Here is a 22,304-nt window from a genome sequence, read left to right as displayed (position 1 = left end):
TGGTGGGGAAAGGCTGCTTAATCTTTTAGTGCTTCAACCGAGGGACTGGTAATTCCATGGTCAGGACAAAAACAGTACTTCTTTCCCAGAGAAACTTAGAAACAATACTCGGTAAAACAGAACAATGCCAAAAAGTAACTTTCCTGGGGGGAAAAGTATAAAGCACTTTTAAACACTTTCCCCAGGCCCAAAAAGGAAACAGAAACAGTTTAGCATTTAACTTTTAGTTATGTACTTACCATAACTTTGGATGTATGGGATCCATCTAATACACTAGCACGAAGTCTCTCATTGGCTGGGCTACTCCCTATCCCAGGATGCACTACACCTGCTTCCCCAGATCTTGTTTGTTCGCTTTCATACATCCATGCAAACACAGAAAAATAGTAGTCACTATAACCAACTAAAGTTCTTCAAGAAAGATCTCCAAGAAAAAAGAGACTACAGCTCCTCTAAATCCGAATGGAAGGGGGAAGGAGGGTGGGTACTTATGAATGTAGGCGAGATGGATCCCATACATCCGAAGTTATGGTAAGTACATAACTAAAAGATGTAATGGGATCCTATCTCGCCTACATTCACAACATATGGGACAGCGTCCCTAGCACCTACATCCCGGGTGGCTCATTGGAACACACTCCTGAGAACTGTGGAACCAAAGGAAGCTCTGCCTCGAGAAACCACATCCAATTTGTAATGAGAAATGAAAGTGTGCGGAGAAGTCCAGGTTGCTGCAGCACAAATATCATCTATTGATAACTTGGAGTGAAAAGCTACGGAAGTAGCCATTGCCCTGGTAGAATGAGCCTTGACTGGAAAGGGGAGGTCTTTGTTAGCCTGTGAATAAATAAAAATGATACAATCTTTAATCCATTTAGATATGGAGGTCTTTGTTACTGGTTGACCCAATTTGTTCACTGCAAAGGAAACAAATAATTGATTTGATTTCCGCGTTTGAGCGGTTCTATTCAAATAAAAACGCAGTTGTCTATGTACGTCCAATTGATGCAAAGTATACTCTGCGTTATTAGAGAATTCTGGGAAAAAGACAGGGAGTTCTATAGTTTGTTGCATACAGAAAGAGGAGGCCACTTTTGGTATAAATGCAGGGTTTAATTTCAATGAAACTCTATGCTTGTGAAAAATCAAATAGGGAGGATCAGAACAAAGAGCTTGAAGTTCTGAAACTCGCCTAGCAGATGTTATGGCTACTAAAAAGGCCGTTTTCCAAGACAGAAATTTTAAATCACAAGTAGCAGCTGGTTCGAAAGGATGGGCAGTTAGGGCAGCAAGAACCATATTCAAATCCCAAGGGGGGACAGGATGAGATAAAGGAGGCCTAAAGAGCCAAGCCCCTTTAAGGAAGGCCTTACAAAGTTTGTGAGACATCAATGAAGGTTCAAATGAAGCATGAAAATTAGAGATCGCCGCTAACTGAACCTTAATGGTAGAAACTGAAGAGCCCGACTGAAAAAGGGAGGCCAGAAAATTCAGAACCTCCGATACTGGTGCAGTGAGGGATCTATACCCGTTCTTGAGCCCAGAAGGCAAACCTTTTCCATTTACTGGAATAAAGTTTGATGGTGGAAGGTTTATGAGAAGAAGACAGTATGTGGACCACGTCCGGCGAAAGAGCATTGTCTCGGACTAAGGATGGAAGTGGAGTAACCATGCTGCCAACTTCAGGGACCTGAGAGACGGATGAAGCCGTCCTGACTGATGAGTCAACAGGTCTGGCACCGGATCCAGAAACCATGGACCTTCTATCGCATGCCTCTGTAGGAAAGGGAACCAAACTTGATGAGGCCAGTGCGGGCAATCAAAATCATCTCACTCTCCATGTAAATGGCCTTCTGTATCACCCTCGGTAGGAGGGGGAACGGAGGGAAGGCGTAGAGAAGACCGGGGGGCCAAATGTGAGTCAGAGTGTCCCTGGGAATCTGTCCCTGAGAAGGAAACAGTGTGAAGAACTCTGCATTTCGCATTGTGAGGGCTGGCAAACAGGTCGCAGCAAGGAAAACCCCATCTGTCGAAGATTTTCGCAGCTATACCCTGGTTGAGGGACCACTCGTGGGGTAAAAGAATGGTCCTGCTTAATCTGTCCGCAATCACATTGGACTTCCCCGGTATGTGCGTTGCCATTAGAAAGCGGTTGGTAGCTACCGCCCAGTGCCAAAGTCTCATGGCTTCTCTGCATAGTGGGTAAGACCTGGTTCCACCTTGCTTGTTTATGTACCACACCACCGACATGTTGTCGGATAGGATAGTAATCGGACCCTGTGGGAGAGCGTGATGGAGAGCTTGGAGTACCAATAGTACCGCTCTCATCTCCAGGACATTGATATGCAAATGCGTTTCCTGGATCTGCCATGTGCCTTGGACCGACCTGTCCAGGTAATGACCCCCCCACCCTACCTGGGAGGCGTCCGTGGTCACAGTGGCAACGGGACGTTGAGGTATGAAGGATCGCCCCTGGTCGAGATTTGATTGGAGAAGCCACCAATGCAGATCTCGACGGCAACTTTCCGTGATTATGATTAAGTGGTTCAAGGGAAGTTCCTGATAAGACCATTGAACCAACAGTAGCCATTGTAAAATTCGCATGTGAAGTCTGGCCAAGGGAACTAAAAGTATGGTCAACGCCATCGAGCCCAACAGTTGTAGGATCCGATGGGCCGGTGCTCTTTGTAGGGGGAGACAGGATCTGACTTGATCTTGTAAGACCTGAATTCTTGCTGCCGGTAAAAAGGCGCGCATTCTTTTTGTGTCTAAGTCTGCGCCTATGAAAGTAATACGCTGAGATGGCTGTAGTACAGATTTTTGCAAATTGAATGTGATCCCCAAGAAACGGCCCAAGGTGAACGTGGCTCTGAGCGCTTGGAGTAGTAGATGCTCGGAGGTGGCAGTAAGGAGCCAGTCGTCTAGATAAGGAAACACCTGGAATCCCAGACTTCTCAGGTGAGCAGTTACCACTGCCAGACACTTGGTGAACACCCTGGGGGCTGTGGTGAGACCAAAGGGCAGTGCTCGGAATTGGAAATGACTGACTCCAAGGAAGCGTAAATGTCTCCTGGACTCTTGAGCTATGGGAATGTGATAGTAAGCGTCCTGGAGATCTATGGAGCACATCCATGCATCTTTTCCAGCAAAGGAAGAATAGATTGAAGAGTGACCATTCGGAATTTGGACTTCTTTACGAAATGATTCAATGAACTGAGGTCCAAAATGGGCCTGAAGTCCCCTGTCTTTTTTGGTACCAAAAATAATTTTGAGTAAGTTCCTGATCCGATCTGGTCGATGGGGACAGGCTGGATGGCTCTTTTTCTAGCAGCTTTGAAACCTCTAATGCTGCCTGATCCCGCTGACTGGGTGGTACGTCCGGGATTTCCCTTAAAGAAAGGGGGGGTTTGTTGAAGGGGATGATATATCCTCCGGTAATAATGCGAAGCACCCACTGATCGCTTGTTATGGATTCCCAAGCTTGTGGGTGCGCAGCAAAGCGACCCCCGACTGGCTCCGGAGTTGCACAGTCGGGCAACAACTCAGGAACGCTGGTTGTATGAAGAACCACGAAAGGAATCGCGGTCTCCAGAGTTACGGGGGCCTCTGCCACCTCTGGGGCGGCGTCTTCCAAAATCCCGCCTCTGGAGGGGGAATCACTGGGTGGAGTAGGGAAAGACTTCTGAGATTTTCTAAACCACATTTTCCCTCCTCTCCCAGCCTTGGGGTAAGGCCTAGAAGGAGCGGAAAATCGGGCCCCAACGGCAGTCAAAGTCTTGCCCTCCTGCTCGCACCGAGTTAGCGTGTCCTTCACCTTGGGTCCAAACAAAGATGACCCATCAAAGGGGGCGTCAGCGAAGGAAGACTTGAAGGCCTCCGTGAACGAACACAAGCGTAACCAGGCTTGTCTCCTGAGGGCAACGCCTGTTCCCGCTGCTCTACTCGCCCCTTCGGCCGCATATGAAATGAGCCTCATGGACGAGTTAACAATAGAAAAGAGGGTAGTCATCTGTGCGCCAACAGTCGGGGCCAGCGCCTCAGGTAGGTTACCAACAAGAGAGTCATTTAGCTCTTTGAGAAGATCCCTTTGGAGCCTCGTAAAATGACATAATTCAGCGACCGTAAGGTAAAGGCCGCTGAGGACAGGGTACGCTTCCCGTACCTATCCATACTCCTAGAATCCTTATTAGGAGGATGAACAGACGTCGAAGCCTCTGCCACGTCCTGCTGTGTGGCAGAAGCCACCACCAAAGCATCTACAGGCACACCCTTTGTGAGAAATTCCTTCTGGGGGGGGGGCTGACAAAAATTTATTGGGCCTCGCAGGCACGGTTCCACAGAATCAGGGTGTTCCCACACCCTTGAGAAACCAAATCAAGGAGTTCATCGAAGGGCGGAGACACCCAGGAGGCGGAAGGCTGGGCCCCAAAGGCCTTGAGGAAGACTGACTCCTCAGCTGAAGGGGTTTTGGCTTGCCAGTCACCTCTCTGTCTCAGAATCTCCAAGATATCTGAGAAGGAGATATCATGCGAAGATGATTTGGGGACCCTTCTGCGTCATCGAGGTCAGTATCCAATGTAATAGACTCATCTTGGGAGTCTACGTGCTTCCTCTTACACAATTTCTTCCATGGGGGTTCGTCCGAAGCAGTTTCGGACGGACCACCCGAAGAAGAACCCCGATAGGGGTATCCTCAGGCCCTGGGGCCCCGCTGCGGGGGCTGCAACACAACAGAGGCACCAGTCTCCAAATCTAGGGACGGTGAGGTAGAATCTTGCTGAACCGGCAAAGGCATGGCCAGTTCGCTCCTCATGGCCTCAAAGGCGGACCTCCAGAATCCAAGGAGGTCACTGGTCTAGAGGCCACGATGGCACTGGGAATTCCAGCAGCCGGTGCTCCGAGAGGAAGACTAGGCACGAAGCACCCAATCCCAAAGTATTCCCTCGGGCCCGGCTGAAGAGGTCGCAGTACCAAACCCTGAACCGGAGGACAGGGTAGGAAGCACAGTCGGAACCGAGAGACCTCGAAGGGGTCTCTGCTCCGACCGTATGGCTCCGCTTTGCTCCACCACCACCGACTCCAACGGCTCCGAGGAGGTTGGAGGAGGAATCGAATGTGTTGGAGGGGCGATCGGCTCGAAGCTAACTGTGCTGGAGCCGAGACCAATTTAGTAAACACTGGAGATTGGAATAGCCTCTGTAAAACCCTATCCAGGTCCGAATCTGAAAGTCTCGATGATTTAGAGGAGGTAGACAATCGAGAAGACTTTCCTCTCGGCTCCGAGAGAGAAGGGGACCGGCTCCGAAATGGCTCCAACGCTATCGGCGCCGACTCCACCACAGCATGGACCACCATCGGCACCGAAGGAGCCTTCTCCGGAGCCGAGGGGGAAGAGTCTGAGCTGCACACTTCCACCGGCTCCGAAGCCATTGGAACCGATGGAGGTGATTCACCTCTCGATACTCCAACCTGCGGCTCCGACGGACTTGTCGGAGCCGACGATCTTTTCTTTTTGGAAGCAACAGGTAGATCTAAGGCTTCCTCAAAGGAAGGCTTGATAAGCCCTTTCAATATTAATTTGTTTTTGCGTTCTTGAAGAACTCTAGATGAGAACGCATGACAGACGCTACAAGTCTCTTGCAGATGTTTCGGCCCCAAACAATAAACACATATTGAATGACTGTCTGTAATGGACATTTTATATTTGCACCGAGTGCATTTTTTAAAACCTGACTTTTGTTCCTTAGACATGATATAGGCCACAAGTACAACTCTAAGGAAATACTACTCTATCACCACAAGTATAGCACTACACACAAAATGCACCAACTGAAAAGCGCGAGACACACTGGCGCGAGTACTGGTGACAGTTTACCACAACAATTTGAAACAAGAAAAACGGCCCAAAGCCCTCTAATTTAAACGGGCTTTGCCCGAAAAACAACTAACCAAAAGTAAATAAAAACCAATTAGCACTCAAAGGTAGGGCAAAGGCCCTCTAACTTAAACGGGCCTTGCCCGACTGAACAAATTAAATTTCTGAAAACAAGCACTCAACAAAAAACAATCAGAAATAGCAAGAAATAGCAAGAAATAGCTGTTAAAACAGCTGTTTGGTTAATATGGACAAAAATTCCCTAGGTCAAGGACCAATAAGGTAAAAATAACCACTTAGCTCCAGCCAAGTCGAGACCACGTCCAGCTTGTTAAGCGGCAAACGAGATCTGGGGAAGCAGGTGGAGTGCATCCTGGGATAGGGAGTAGCCCAGCCAATGAGAGACTTCGTGCTAGTGTATTAGTTGCCGAGTCGGAGCCGATGGATCGGCTCCGAACCCATATGTTGTGAATGTAGGCGAGATAGGATCCCATTACATCCAGTATTAAAAAAAAAAAAAAAAAAAAAAAAAATGCACTCCCCGAGTGGAGGTTTAGTATTAATATTCTTATTAGTATTAACAATTTTATTATGACTTCTTGCTCTCTAGTTTTAAAGTGTGTCTTGTATAAGTTCAGTCGTGCTTTTAGGTAATCCAAAAGTCACAAAAGACTGAACACTGCTGGAGTCAAACACCTTCTGTTTATTTAAAACACCAAACACATAAAAAATGAGCGCTTTCGGGCCTCTGCCCTTCATCAGATAAAGCTTCTCACATAGTCCAAACAATTTAAAATACATGTTAACCAATGAAATTCAGTTAAAAATCAATGAAAAACCCGCCTATTTTTAAGGGCGGGTTTCATGGGAATGACTTCATTGAGCCCAGGACTCCTATGTGCCATAAGTTCAACAATCCATTTAGATTCAGCTAGTTCAGTCAGCTGTTTAATGTCACCCCCTCTTTTACTCAATCTCACATTCACTATCACTCTGAATTTAAAACCATGTAAAGGATGGGCTTCCAGGTGTCTAAATAGTGCATTGTGCGTATCCCCATTCCTAATAGAAGAGAGGTGCTGTAGGATCCTGACCTTAAACATACAGTTAGTCTTGCCTACATAAAAACTGGTGTAGGAATGACACTCTGCCAAATAAACCACATTAGTGGTTCTGCAGGTGGCTCTCCCTTTCAGATTGAATGTCCTTCCTGTGACCGGATCAAAACCTACTGTTACTATATAGTTTTCTCTGACTTTAGGTCTGACCCGTATATCAGGCAACACATATTGGATGATTTGGCAGTGTTGTGTGTTATTAGCACCTTGCACTAACACATTAGGTCTAGCTAGTTGACTTGACCGTCTACTATTCAGGGCTTACTTAACCTAACAGTCAGGTTTATAACCTTGTCTTAGTGGTCTTAGTAGGAAGACACTATGGATTTTCACGTGCTGAATCTTTTAGGTCGCACGTGTTTTCCGCAGGGCAAAGGATACTTCTTCCTTTCCTTCCCCCCCCCCCTTCTTCTTTCTTTCTTCCTTAGTCTTGCATGGTTACAGCACAAATAGAATGTTTAATAAACTAAGCCTGAGCAAATATGAGTAGTATTTATCCCTTATATACACCTCATATAAGGCAAATTTGTTTTTAATGTTTTAAGTGAGTATTAGAGTATATTTTTCGATAGATCTACTTACATATTCTGTATAGTAGTTTATTGTAAATAGTAATGACATCTGTTTTTTGTCATCCATATTATTGTTAAGTCGCTGAGATCTTTTTTCATATAATTGAATCCATTTCTTATTGTTGTGTGCTACTTTTAAAAATGATTCTAAATGTGGGATGTCTAACTTTTTAGCACTTTGTATGTGTTTTTAAATACAACTGTTTGGTAACAGGAAACAGGAATATGTCATTTCCTGATGTATTATTTTTAAAGTGAGTGTTTTTTGTCTAACTTGTTTCTCTGAAGAAGCTGCAGTGGTCTGTGGCGAAAACGCTCTTTTGGTTTGTTCAAAATAAAAGCGTTAAGAAGCTTTTTGACTCGGAGGCGTTTCTGTCTGCAAACAAGGTTCCTCATTGTGTACTTTTTGGTCTGACTTGTTTGAAAGCAGTTTTTGTGGTTTTTCGTAGGAGGATTCCTGTTGGTTTACAGCTTTGCAGCCTTCCGTGTTTTACCTTGTTTACCGGTAGTTGTTAGCAGTTGTCTAACAGTTGAGGTAATGGCAACTGGCAGCACTGCTATGGATACTGACTTAACTTCGCTGACAGCAGGTCTATCAGCTAGACTGGATGACATGAACTCGAGGATGGATACGATGCAAGCTTCCTTCCATGCACTGAGAAATGGTCCGAGCCGGAATGGTTTGACAATAGAGCACAGCCAGGGCCCAAATGAAGATTGGATCCCAGCAGCGCAACCTAACCCTCGGACTATGTCACCTGCCGATGTTCTTGGCACAGGAATGAGCCAAGGACCTGGATTACAGCTTTCCGGTTTAAGTCCGAGTGGCCTGGCAGCAATAAGACGGACTGGTTATGCGCTGCAGTGGCCTCTAACGAACGTACCACCGTCAAACAACTGCTCGGAATGGAGCAGTTGCTGGTTCCAGTAATGACAATATACCTACAGGGTCTAATAATAGAATTCCAGACCTCGGTGGCTGGCTATTGGACACTACTAACTTGCTGTTCACCGAGCAAGGAATAAATACAGGTACTGTCGCAAATAATGATGGCTTATGCTTATCAGAAAAGCTTAAGATTTTTGACTCTAAATTATTAAAATTAAAAACTGCAGCTTGAGTCTGCTTACTTTAAGCAATGCATCAATGAAAATATTGTACCAAAAGGCTTATGGAATAATTTCGCCTTCTGGTTTAATTTCAGACCATGATTTTTGATTGACCTGGAGGCTCTTTTTCAAAACATGGTGCTGAGTTAATGAATGTTATTATTAAGCACTATGGTGCAAATGTTGATGTTGTATTAAAAGAAATTAATGATTTAGACAATGAAATTAAGCAACATTTAGATTTTAATAGATATCAGTTCGATTCGGACGGATCTTGTCCAGTATTGATACTCTGCTACTTAAACTAAAGGGAAACAAGAGTAAAAACTGAGTAGGGACAGAGAGGCTTATGGTAAAAATGTTGCTTACCCTAACCTTAAAGGGACCAGACATGTTCGTATAAGTAGTAATAATGAATATCCTGTCCAAACACTAGGTGAGGATGAGGACGGGTAGAAGACCTTGATGAAGAAGACTCTGGGAATGTCCATGCCACCCCAACACCTAGAAGGAGTAACAGAATTAAGGGCTTTGCTAAAGATAAGGAAGTCACGAGAGAAGTGACAAAGGTTACAATGATAATAGGGGCACAACACTTATAATGCAGGAATAGTAACAAAAATTTTTAGGGCAACGCAGCAAGAAGTCTTACAGGAACAGAGCAGTAACAAACTTGCCCTGCTTGACCCCATACCTAACTTCTTGGTGGCAGATAGTTCTAGTATAGTCGACGCTGATGTCTCTAGCTCACCTTCTTACGGTGGGCCCCTGTCATTCTCACTAACACGAATGGCGACTTCACCATTTACAATTTTTCTGACATCATTTTGGACCAACAATTGATAGAATTGTTAGCTTTTGGAAACACCTTTGTTCCAACTTCCTATGGGAATGTTGCTAAAGAAATTATTGAACTAAAGTGTTTTGTAAGAAAAATGAATCTTAAGTTACTGTTCAATCATGAAACAGAGGCTGTGAATGATGGTGAAGTAAACGCCATCCCCAATGCAGGACTTCCAAAACTGTCCAGTGTTTTTAATCCTCCATTACATTCTACGTTGGAATTGTTTGAGAACGTGTGAATTTGATTTTAGATTTTTGGGTAACAAATATAATGAATACAATAGGACTACAACTCCCAATATTTCTAAAGAACAACGCCTATTACTGGATGAACTTAGTCAGTTACCTATAATGGGTGTTAAAACCGGATAAGGGAGGAGGCTTGGTGATTTTTCATAATGTCACCTATAATGAGAAAATGACTTCCCTCCTTGACAGTGATGCCTACACAAAAGCCTCAAGAAATGAAGTTAACGGTACCACACAAAGGATCAGGGGATATTTTAGGGACCTTTTCTTAACGGGGAAAATTGATATCAAGACATATAATTATATTGACATCATGTCTTCTAAGATCCCGTTATGTTTGGGATCCCTAAAATCAAAAAAAGTGTTACTGACCCCCCTATGAGAGCTTTAATTGACAGTAGATCCTCTATTACTTACCCATGTTCCAAACTAATCACACACATCTTGGACAAATACGTTAAGTACATTCCAAGTGTGTGTAAGGACTCATGGACATTTTGGACAACATAGACAAACTGCCATTCAACGAAGATGACAACTTGTTAACTATTGATGTCATTGACCTCTAATCGTGCATACCGCACTTAGAGGCGGTTGAATGGACAGGGTCAATGTTACAAAAGTTTGGGGCGTCCAGATTGGAGGTCGAACTGGTTATGGAATTACTTGAAATAGTACTAACCAGTAACTACTTCCTATTTGACGGTGACTTCTATTTACAGAAACGGGTGGCGATGGGCTCCCCATGTGGAGCAGGTGTGGCAAACTATGTAATGGGGTACTGGGAAGCAAACATCTTGGCTGATCTCCCTGGTATTATGGCCCCTGTTACCTTCTACACCCGCTACCTTGACGACATGTTCCTCCTGTTCAGGGGGTCAGAATTGGAAGCGAAAAACTTGGTGGATAATATCAGTAATTCCACTGAGTTCCTGAAGTTCACTTTTAAATTTTCTACCACCGAGCTGGATTATTTAGATGTCAAACTTACGAAGGATATTTGTCATCAGTGCTTCAGGTCCACCGTCTTTAGGAAAGCCACATACTGCAATTCTTTCCTGCACTTCACCAGCTTTCACCCTCACAAACAGAAAAGATCTATAGTGAAGGGACAGCTGGTGAGGGCAGGAAGAATGTGCAGCACCCTTGTGGATTTTGTTAAGGAATGTTCATTTCTGAAGGAAATGTTCACTAACCGTGGCTATCCTGAGAAAATGGTTTGTGAACTTATTGAGGAAGTTACTCTTAAAAGAACTAGAGGCTTCTACACCTTTATTGACTAAACAAAAGGTCTCCTCCAGTGTAGTTAGTAGTTTCACAGATGAGGTGCCTATAAGTGGTCTAATAGGTAGCAATGTTGACCGCAGAGAATCAAACACAGATTTATCTTTGAGCTTCGTCACTATTTTTAGTACTAATTCAGAAGCAATCCTGGACATCATCCGTAAGAATTGGAGGTTGATATCCTCAAACCCATCACTAGCAGGAAAATTGGGAGACGAACCCAGATTTATTTTAAACGATCTAAAAATTTGAAGGAACTATTACAAAGGGATATCCAACAGCATAGTTTTTATAAAAGGAAAGGAATGTCCAGATGTGGATTCTGTAATTTTTGTAACAATGTCGAACAGGGAGACATTCCTTGTTAGGGACAGGAAGTTTGTCATCAAGCATGCACTTAATTGTGAGAGCAAATCAGTTATATACATTGCTATGTGCAACTGCTGCTCTGGGTTCTACATCGGAAAAACCGACAGGAGACTGCGAGATAGGATGTATGAGCACTTGTATGCAATTAGGACATGTAAAGATGACAACGCACTGGCCAAACATATTGCATTGTTCCCAGGACATAGTTTTAGCTTTATGGCTATAGACCATGTTCCCTTAAAAATCAGAGGGTGCCCTGTATCTTTAATACTAGAAAATTGTGAGCTGGATTGGCAGTTGCGCTTGGATGCTTTCTGTCTTCCTGGCCTTAACACTAACTGCAACATTGCCCCAGTTCTTAAATTAAAAAGTTATTTTAGGTAAAACCTACTGTTACTATATAGTTTTCTCTGACTTTAGGTCTGACCCGTATATCAGGCAACACATATTGGATGATTTGGCAGTGTTGTGTGTTATTAGCACCTTGCACTAACACATTAGGTCTAGCTAGTTGACTTGACCGTCTACTATTCAGGGCTTACTTAACCTAACAGTCAGGTTTATAACCTTGTCTTAGTGGTCTTAGTAGGAAGACACTATGGATTTTCACGTGCTGAATCTTTTAGGTCGCACGTGTTTTCCGCAGGGCAAAGGATACTTCTTCCTTTCCTCCCCCCCCCCCCCCTTCTTCTTTCTTTCTTCCTTAGTCCTGCATGGTTACAGCACAAATAGAATGTTTAATAAACTAAGCCTGAGCAAATATGAGTAGTATTTATCCCTTATATACACCTCATATAAGGCAAATTTGTTTTTAATGTTTTAAGTGAGTATTAGAGTATATTTTTCGATGGATCTACTTACATATTCTGTATAGTAGTTTATTGTAAATAGTAATGACATCTGTTTTTTGTCATCCATATTATTGTTAAGTCGCTGAGATCTTTTTTCATATAATTGAATCCATTTCTTATTGTTGTGTGCTACTTTTAAAAATGATTCTAAATGTGGGATGTCTTTAACTTTTTAGCACTTTGTATGTGTTTTTAAATACAACTGTTTGGTAACAGGAAACAGGAATATGTCATTTCCTGATGTATTATTTTTAAAGTGAGTGTTTTTTGTCTAACTTGTTTCTCTGAAGAAGCTGCAGTGGTCTGTGGCGAAAACGCTCTTTTGGTTTGTTCAAAATAAAAGCGTTAAGAAGCTTTTTGACTCTGAGGCGTTTCTGTCTGCAAACAAGGTTCCTCATTGTGTACTTTTTGGTCTGACTTGTTTGAAAGCAGTTTTTGGGAATAGAAGAATATCAGCATGCACTGCATTGATATGATACAGGTGAAAGAAAAAGTGATGCAAAGTTAGGATAGCAGAAGAGAAACCCAGAAAGTTACGCATTTGAAGGCTTCAAGTCTGAACATGATGACCATTTTTCATGTACGGCAAGGTAAGCCACCAGCTGACCTTGTTCCAATACATCGATCTTCTCCCCAAGGTGAAAGAACAGTTAAGGTCAAAAGTAAATTATGTAAGCTAAACTGCATACTCCAAGGAAATTTAAATAGGGGGAAAAATTTTTTTTCCAATGTCGCATGGCTTCCTCTTTGGAAAGTTGGAAGACTGAAGACCCCCCCCAAACTTTACTCACAAATACAAGTAAAGCAATAAAATTACAAACTTGGTGCAATAAACAGACTAACACTACGGCAACAGCCAAGGCAGGCCTCTGGCCCTGGACTGCTAGAACCAGTTAAGAGGCTGACAACTCTACTCCCAGTGACCGACTTTAGTCCAGGCTTAAATACACAATACCTTTGTGCGACATTAAACTCATCTGGCTTGCAGAATTAGTAATCTTTGGTGTAAACTGTTTCAGCTAGTCTTGTACACCACCATTATCGCACTACTGCTCACTCTCTCCTGTTGATAGCACTACCTTACCTTCTTCACTATCACCCTCTCCAGCGTGCTTATATTAAACATCAATCCAGTCTTCTGTGGAACAATGGAGATAAGGTGGAGGAGTTTATTCTGCATAAGTACATAGGCAGTCTACAAGCCCTGAACCCAAACCAGTCTGGGTTCGGCAAAGTCAGATCTTGCCACCTGCACCTGGTGGTCTTTGAGCAAGTTGCTGATGCATTAAAGACAAACTGGTTTACACTGACTTCCTGGCCAAGGACTGATACCATTCCTCAATTCTGGCATTCTTTATAAACTAAAACGTCCTAGTCTCCTAAAAGAACCTCCCCAGAAAACATGCCTGGAAAGCACAGCAAAGTGAATTACAGACAGAACCCAATTTTAGTGCTGGAGGCATGCTTGCAGTTATCAGCGGTCTCTCACAAAAATTGCACAATAGCAATACACCTGGAAAGCATAGAAAAGTGGCTTACAAACCACAGCACAATTTTAGTGTTGGAGGCATACTCGCATTGAAAAAAATAATTACCAGCACTGTCTACCAGGAATTGGTCTTAGGAGTACTTTTTTTAGTACTTGCATCTCTGATGTCAAGGCAGACATTAAGGGCCTACAGCTGACCGTATCTGCAGATGACTAAACTCTGATCTATCAAAGTCAGCCTATGACTTTCAAATTTTCCAGGAGGGTCTAATGCACTAGAAGTACCTGGACCATGGCCTTAAACCAATTCCAAAAAATGCAGCATTATGCCCTTTGTCAAACCACGGCACTTGCGCACCTACAACATAGAAGCCACCCATTTGAAAAGATTCAGTCATCAGGGACCTGACCACTTAAGTGGACAATTAACTGTCTTGATCAGCATATATGCAGTCATCAGGAAAACCTTTTATTTAGCCAGGCTGATCACCACGGGTGTATCTAGGTTTAAGGATGTAATCATCCCCCTTAACTCCTCTCTCAGACCCATAAGAGTGCAGTCCCCCCTTTAGTAGGTACTAGTCTATGCAGTACTCAGCTTGACAATTTCCTCACCAAGAATAAAGGGCATGTCTTCCTTGTGTTGCACAGACCACTTTACAGAGCTGTTTCCTACAGACTCTTGAGAGGGGACCTCTGTCTACCCTGCAGAGCCTTGGAGAATCCACTCTTAAGAGAGCACCTGCAAATTCACAAAACAAACACCCTAAATACTCAGTTCAACTTTCACTGTAACAAACAGGACATGCTTGAGGGAAATGCACCTCTTGCAAAGAATCATAATGGAACAGACTTCCTCTACATGGAAAGTAAAGTAGCTCCCTGACCCTCTAAACATTACTTGGACAAATGGCTGGGTAATGTAAAACTCCAGGTCTGGCTCTTCAACTCCTCATGGGCAGGAGGCAAGAATTATTCAGGTAGAAAGGATCTTGTGGCTAGACTACAAATGATCCACTACCTATAACACAGTATTAACTAACGAATCTATAAACTTCTAAGTACATGGATGAAACCAGTAACTAGTTTTTAAGCTTTAACCCAACTGGAACAAGATGAGAAAATGTATACTACAACTTTTTCAAAGACAAGGAAAGGGCAAGCACCAAAATGTTACTTCAGACTACCAGTTCCCACCCTACCATGTTGCCTTAATATTTTAATTTAAAACGTGGCAATCTAAACACACAGTTCTCAGAATAAATCATGCAGACTGCAGCAAGACAGAGAATGAATTAAAAATGCCAAAAAGTTTTCATACTGCTTAGCAGTGTATATACAGATCCAGTCAACCCAAATTATCAACTTTAAAAATGCATCTTTAAGCACAGAACATCCTGCAAGGCTCGTTTCCCTTTCCTTGAATAGAGGCTGCCATGGAAAAACATTAAAGTTTACTCAGTTCCAGCAAGACCATAACTAGCAGGAAAGTGCGGTAACCAACTTGTACGGGAATACCCAAGAGCAAAAAGGATCACAATGACTGCCAACCTAAAAATGTCCCTTCCATGCAAAGGAAAAAAAAATCATGCAATCATTTTTAAAAATAAAGTTCCCTAACTGGAGGGAGCTACTTAAATGCTGAATGAAACAGCTCATATCAAAGTATGGTTCAAGGAACGGCAATTCAGTCTCCAATGGCTTACAACTGCACTGTTTGCTTACAAACGTATTTATTTCCCTTTACAAGTACAACACATTCATCTTACAAGCTCTATGCCCCTGCACCCAAAACTCTCAGGAGAAAAAAATATATGAAAAGCTGTACTTGGCAGCTATGACAGATTACTTTCAGCTACCACAGTCTTAGAAAATGGGAACATTTTACAAAACCCAAGTTAAAACAATTTATCTGATCATGGTAGCCTACAAAATTATTACATGGCTATAGAAAAGATTCTTTACCCCAAGCAGCTGACTGGAGATCTGAATCCTGGCGGTTGTACCAAGTGGAACTAATGACTGCACACCTACAAAATAAAGCGAATAAATATAGAAATAGCTGGTCTACCCATGGTATCTACAATACTGAGAAATGCAATGCTCCTCTGAAGTGGACAAAGTACAGTTGTGTACACTTACCATAAATGTAGATGTTAGAGTGTATTCACTGTTGCAGTCATTACATTTGGGTTATCTGCTGGCAGGTTGCCCTGTCGGCCTGATTAACAAAGTCTTGGATCCTGCCACGGTTGCTGTCCCTTCTTCCACGATGTCAGGTCATCAGGGGTATAAAACATGCAGAAGACGTCATTACATCACTTTTTCTTGCCCCAGCACTTCCAAACAAAAGCAAATACACCAAAAAGGCTTTTAAGCATAGTAAAAGGAGAGGTATAGTAAGAGAAAACAGGTGGCTGGAGGGTGGGTAACCAGGACTGCAACAGTGAATACACTCGAACATCTACATTTATGGTAAGTGTACACAACTGTACTATGTTCTTCGTGTTTCACTGTTGCAGTCATTACATTTGGGTAGAATCCCAAAGCTATAGTTGGGAGGATGGATTTACACAGCATTAGGAGCAGCTATAAAAGGCCATACAGGACAGCAGTGGCAAAGCCAGCTCTGGATTTTGGTGAACGCATGAACTGAGCTCCGGGTAGCAGCTTCTAGAATGTCTCTGGTAGGAACCCCTCTGAGAAAGGCTGCAGACGTAGATGCAGCCCTGGTAGAATGAGATCTGATCCCATTGGGGATACGTTTACCATGGTGCATATAGCAGAAACAAATACAATGGCTTATCCATTTGGAAATGGTCTGCTTTGAAATAGCCTTTCCCTCTGCCCCTGCAGCAAATGCCACCAATAGTTGTTCAGATTTTCTTAGAGATTGTGTCCTGTTTAAGTAGAATCTAAGTTGTCTGTGTACATCCAATGAATGCAGAATCCGCTCACCCTTGTTCTGTGGATTGGGAAAGAAAGTTGCTAGATGAATGGTCTGATTAAGAGCCACACTGGATACTACCTTAGGCATGAAAGATGGACTGGTCCTGAGTGCCACCCTGTCCGGATGAAAAATAATGAAAGGCTCCACTGCCATAAGAGCCTGTAATTCTGAAATCCTTAAGTGTGCTAAAAGGAAAGCTGTTTTCCAGGAGAGAAATTTTAGGTCCGCAGTAGCAGCTGGCTCAAAAGGAGGGAGAGTGAATTTTTCCAAAACAAAAATTAGGTACCATGCAGGAGTTGGCGCTCTCCTGGGATGTCTTAAATTTTGGCCCCTCTGAGATGCTGCTTTAGCAGGGGATGACAGAAGAGGGGAGGTTCTGTGTTGTAATGAGCTGGAATGGCTGAGGCACAGATTTTTATGGAAGAAAAAGATAGGCCCTTGTGAAGCATCTCAGTTAAATATTGCAGAATCTGAGGAATATTGGGCATTGCTGCGCTTATTCCTTGTGATTGGTTCCAGGCACAGAATCTTTTCCATTTGTCAGCATAAGATTTTCTAGTACTAGGCCTTCTAGCCTCCAAAATGACATCCATCACAGGTTTGCTGAAGGATGACAAGGGTGAAATTAGTTGATTAGCCACGCTGCAAGATTCAAAGTTTGGAGCGGAGTGTGCAGAATTTGGTAGTTCTGTGTCTGAGGCAGGTGCCAAGGAAGAAGGTGTGGCACACTGCGCAGGAGTGGGTACCAGTGTTGGCAAGGCCAGTCTGGAGCAATCAGAATCACTTTTGGTTTGTCTTGACTTTTAGTAGAACTTTGGAGAGCAGAGGCAGAGGGGGAAAAGCATAGTTTTTTCCAGCTGAATGAGAGAGCATCCACTTTCCAAGCTTTTTTGTGATTAATTATTGTGCAGAATTCGTCCAACTGATAGTTCTGGGGTGAGGCAAAAAGATCTATGTCTGGACTCCCCCATTTTAAATGCATGTCAACATGCTGAAAACTTGTGGTTCCAGTTTCCATTCGTGTGGGTCCATAAGATTTCTGCCTAGTTCGTCTGCCAGAGTATTTAGCTTTCCTGGCAGGAATTGAGCTTGTAGTTGCATTTGGTAGGTCAAGGCAGTGTTCGACAATGCCATGGCTAGTCTGCTAAGGGGGTAGGAATGTGTACCCCCCCCCCCCGCTTATGTACCACATAACTGTGGTGTTGTCTGTCTTTATCATTAGTTGTCCTGGATGAAGGTAGTCCTTGAAGGCTGTCAGTGAATTCTGTACAGCTAGCATCCCTTTCTGATTGATATGTAGGTGCATTTGATTTGGGCTCCATTTGCCCTGAATGCACTTTCCTACCAGATGAGCCCCCTAAGCATAGTCTGATGCGTCTGTAGTTAGGGTTTGGGCAGCAGGGGGTGGAGTGAATGGCAGTCCCTTGTTTTGGTGGCAGGCCTCTGCCCACCATAGGAACTCTAGCTGCAGGCAAGGTAATGATAGGAATCATTGTTTCCAGGCTGTGACAATGTTGACTCCATAAACTTTTTAAGTACCACTGAAGTTTCCTCTCATGCAGTCTTGCATATGGAATTAAAAGAATGCAGGAGGCCATGAACCCCAAGGCTTGCAGAATTTGTCTTGAAGATAGCAGGATTTTTGTGGCCACCTGTTTGAAGTAAGTCACCAATTGAATTTGCTTTTCTGGCATCAAGGTAAGTCATCTGAGCAGTTATATTCAAGCTTGCACCCAGGAATGTAATTTTCTGAGAGGGTACCAGTTGTGATTTCTTTTCGTTTATGGTGTACCCTAGACAAGTTAGGACCCTTTTTACAAATGCCAGATGCTTTAGAAGAATGTCCTTGTTTTCTGCCTGAATTAGACAATTGTCCAGGTATGGATATATTTGAATATTTCTTTGCTTGCAAAATGCAATTACTGGAGCCACGCACTTTGTGAAGACTCTGGGCACAGTAGATAATCCAAAGGGCAGCGCAGAGAACTGGTAATGCAAGTAGCCTGCTTTGAAGCGGAGGTATCTTCTGCAAGATTCCCTGATTGAGATATGCAGGTAAGCCTCAAGTCTAGGGTTACCAACCAGGCATCTTTGCCTAGTATAGGTAGTAACTGTTGAGTCAGCATCTTGAATTTTGGAAATCCAGAAATGTGTTTAGAGTGGATAAGTCCAGAATTGGACACCATGATTTGTCTTTTCTGGGTACCAGGAAAAGTCTTGAATAGAAACCTTGACCCTTTTCCTCTTCTGGTACTGGTTGAATAGCCCCCATGTTCATGAGGGACAGAACTTGTTTATGGGCCTCTGCCCACTGATTTGGGGACATATCTGGCCATCCGTTTGGGACTGGCAACATGTGGAAATGAAATCGGTATCCCTGGGATACTATATTTAAAAAACATTTGTCCTGGGTAACACGTTGCCAGTTTTGTTCATGAAGTGCCAGTTTTCCCCCCAAAGGGGTGGCTAAAAGGTAAGTGCTTGGTAATTGTAGAGGGAAGTCACTGAAACTGTTTACCATAGGGAGGTGCCGTGTTGTTTCCAGGTTTGAAGGTGGAGGCAACCCATTGTTTTGTTCTAAAAGTTCCTTGTGACTGAAACCTGGAGCCTTTGGAATGTCTGGATTTGACTTGAGCGGCTCTCGAAGGGACTGGAAAGGACCAGTTCTTAGTAGGGCAGTGCCTACTAAATCTTGGAGGTTGCACTTGTAAGAAATCTTTCACAGTTTGCATAGATTTAGCTTTATCTTCCATCTTTTTTAACACTTCTTCAGCCTTATTACCAAAGAGACTGTCGAGTTGTAAAGGAGCATCCAACAACTTTGCTTTAACATGGTCACGCAGAGTTTGCTCTTTGAGCCAAGCATGCCTTCTTAACACAGATCCAGTTACAGCAGCCCTGCAAGAGGCCTCCAAGGAATCAAAATCACATTGCAAAGTATGTTTTCCAACTTGTTCAGCAGAATGTAATAAATACTGCAAATCTTTATTTTCCATACAATGATTAACATTTCCTGTTTAAGTAGTCCCATGATATGCTGTTGATATTTAAGCATATGAAATTGACAGTTTAAAGCCCTAACTACCAAGGTTGCAGAAGTGTAAACCTTTCCCCATCTATCCAGCTCCCTGGAATCTCTATCAGAAGGCGTAGAATTTTTAGCAGTAGAGGCCTTAATGCCCTTGGGATCCTGAGAAATGGTTTCAGGATCAGCAGTATAATTTTTGAAAAGGAATTTGTGGGAGTCATGAACCCTGTAGTATCTGTCTGGCTTACTAAGAGCCGGAGGCAGAGAATCAGGAGTCGTACTAGATTCTGAAAAAAACATCAACAATGTCTAGAACAGGAGGTATAGCCAAAGGCCTATGCTGAGGAAGAAGAAAATCCCCAAGTCTCTTTTTAGATTCAGAGAAATCCTGACTTTCCCAATGGAAATGTTCCCTTAAGGTATGTAAAGTTTCTGCAAAAGAGAAATCCTCAGGTGGAGAAGCAGAAGGAATGGAATCTTCTGCGTCAGAGTCCTCATAAGTAGGTATAGATAAATCCTGTTCAGTATAAGAATCAGAAGAAATAGAATCCTGATCAGAAGATTCATAATCAAAGTCTTGCCTAGGCCTCTTAGCAGGAGGGGGTTGGATACCCCTGATCAAGGTAATTAAATCTTCAGCCATTTTGATCATTTGCTTTTTAGGCATAGGGGCCTGCACACGTGGCCCAAGTGTCGTTTTTTTCGACATAGAAGTAGATTTTGGCCTTAGTTTTGAAGATGGCATCGGTTTAATGTACAAATCTTTAGGCCTGAAAACACCCTCAGAAGCCGGTGCCTGCACAGCGGCTCCAGACCCATCTTAGGTAGAGACATCTGCGGATTCAATACTTAAAGCATCTCGTGGCATACCAGACTCCAAATGGGTCTCAGTAGAGGCCTGCAAATCAAAAGTAGCGAGCATCAGGGGCTAAAAAAGCACCTCACTGAGTACCGGCGAACTAGCGACTGGCTTAGGAGAAGAGTAGTCAGTTTTGGACCTCGACGGCCTCTCTCTTTCTTTGTGTTTCTTTTTCGGTAGTCTGGTAGTCAGATGGCTAACAGACGTCATTTCTGGTTAGTTAAATCGTGAGTGAAAATATTTAGAAGCAAAAATATACCGAAGATTAATAGTGTGTTGATTAAATCTAGCACAAAACCAACAATGTACGTTATGATCAGGGCTTAGGCAAGGAATACAGTACAAATGAAAATCCTTAGGAGGTATTTGCTTCCCACAAGTAATGCAATTATTAACTTTTACTGACATCGGTAAGGAGCAAGAAAAAGTTTCCCCAAAAGGGTACTTAGCTTTTAGTTGAAGACTTCGGTTCTGAAACTCGAAAACGAAAATTTCAGGTGTTGGCCGACCGGCACTTGCCAACTGCTTCTGCTTCGGACACCGCGCAGTAAGAAAGACTGATGTAATGGCGTCGGCTGCATGTTTTATACCCCTGACAACCTGACGTCATGGAAGAAGGGACAGCAACAGACGCAGGACCCAAGACTTCGTTAATCAGGCTGAGGGCAACCTGCCAGCAGATTACCCAAATGTAATGACTGCAACAGTTAAACACGAAGAACATCAGACACGTATTTAATAAAATAAGTGCCTCCTTTACCTCCCCTTTTCCAACCATTCTCACATTTCCCCTTTTTCCTAGTTCTTCACAAAAACAAAATATTAAGAATGTCAAATGGGTAACATTTTATAGAACTGTTCTGGTGCACAACTGAAAACATGGAAAATATTAAAACGCATAAAGCTGCAACAAATTTATAAATTATACTTAAATACAAACTAAATAATGGAGACCAGTGCCCATTCTATGTAAAACTAGCATACTTGGAAACACTTAGAATAGGGTGTGCCTAAGTAAATGCCCACCCTGGAAGTACAAATCCTATGTCACAAGCAAATCAGGAAGGCAAACCTACTGACCCAGAGTATTTGAAATGTCAGTCAAAGACACCAAGATCTAAATGCAATATTAATGACTTATAGTACACTGATGCACCAATACCAAGGGAAGGGTTTAGGAATCTGGAGTGTTATGACCGAAAAGCCAGGTGGACAGTCCACAAAATGAGTATCCAGGCGAAGAGCATCCATTTACTATTCTGATTTGGCAACTTGAAGTCTTATTTGCACTTCAGACTCTGTATGACCCAAGACTAACCTGCTAAAGGAGCAGCAGCACAAGCTGAATAATGGGGTACAGCCACACAATGTAAGGCGATTAGTCAAAGCAAAAAGGGTGTTCAAGCACAGCCAGAGGAACTAACTTTAGGAAGTCAAGTCACACCTTTCTGTAGGCAGAACAAAATTACACCTAAAGTACAGTAAGCATCATCCCTGCAAGTCAAATCTAAAAGCACATCAGTATAAAAGCAGGCATCCAGCGAACGAAATCTAAGAGATGACAAGACTTATGATAGTCCAACATGCTCAATCTGGGAGGTAAAGCAAACTAGAGTAGGGGAGTCGCAAGGCAATGACATATTAGATCCTGCAGCGCCATGGTAAGAAACACCCTTAAAACAAGACAGATGCTGCAAACACTGTCAG

At 43.1% G+C, this 22,304-nt stretch overlaps 1 protein-coding gene across 1 annotated transcript in view; it reads right to left on the bottom strand.

Moving 5' to 3' along the window:
- The window catches only part of HDAC1 (histone deacetylase 1), a gene marked incomplete in the record, with an annotated part of 2,014,892 nt that overhangs the window by 116,759 nt on the left and 1,875,829 nt on the right, over nucleotides 1-22,304 (bottom strand). Inside the window, 1 exon segment of the mRNA XM_044082464.1 lies at nucleotides 15,726-15,790. Within this exon segment, the coding sequence (XP_043938399.1) occupies nucleotides 15,726-15,790 (65 nt within the window).

Source organism: Protopterus annectens, chromosome 1.part1 (genome assembly GCF_019279795.1).
Source record: "Protopterus annectens isolate FY-2018-M chromosome 1.part1, PAN1.0, whole genome shotgun sequence".
Classification (NCBI taxonomy): Eukaryota; Metazoa; Chordata; order Ceratodontiformes; family Protopteridae; genus Protopterus; species Protopterus annectens.
The sequence above is the reverse complement of the archived record's forward strand: the minus strand, read 5'-3'. Positions and strand labels throughout refer to the sequence as shown.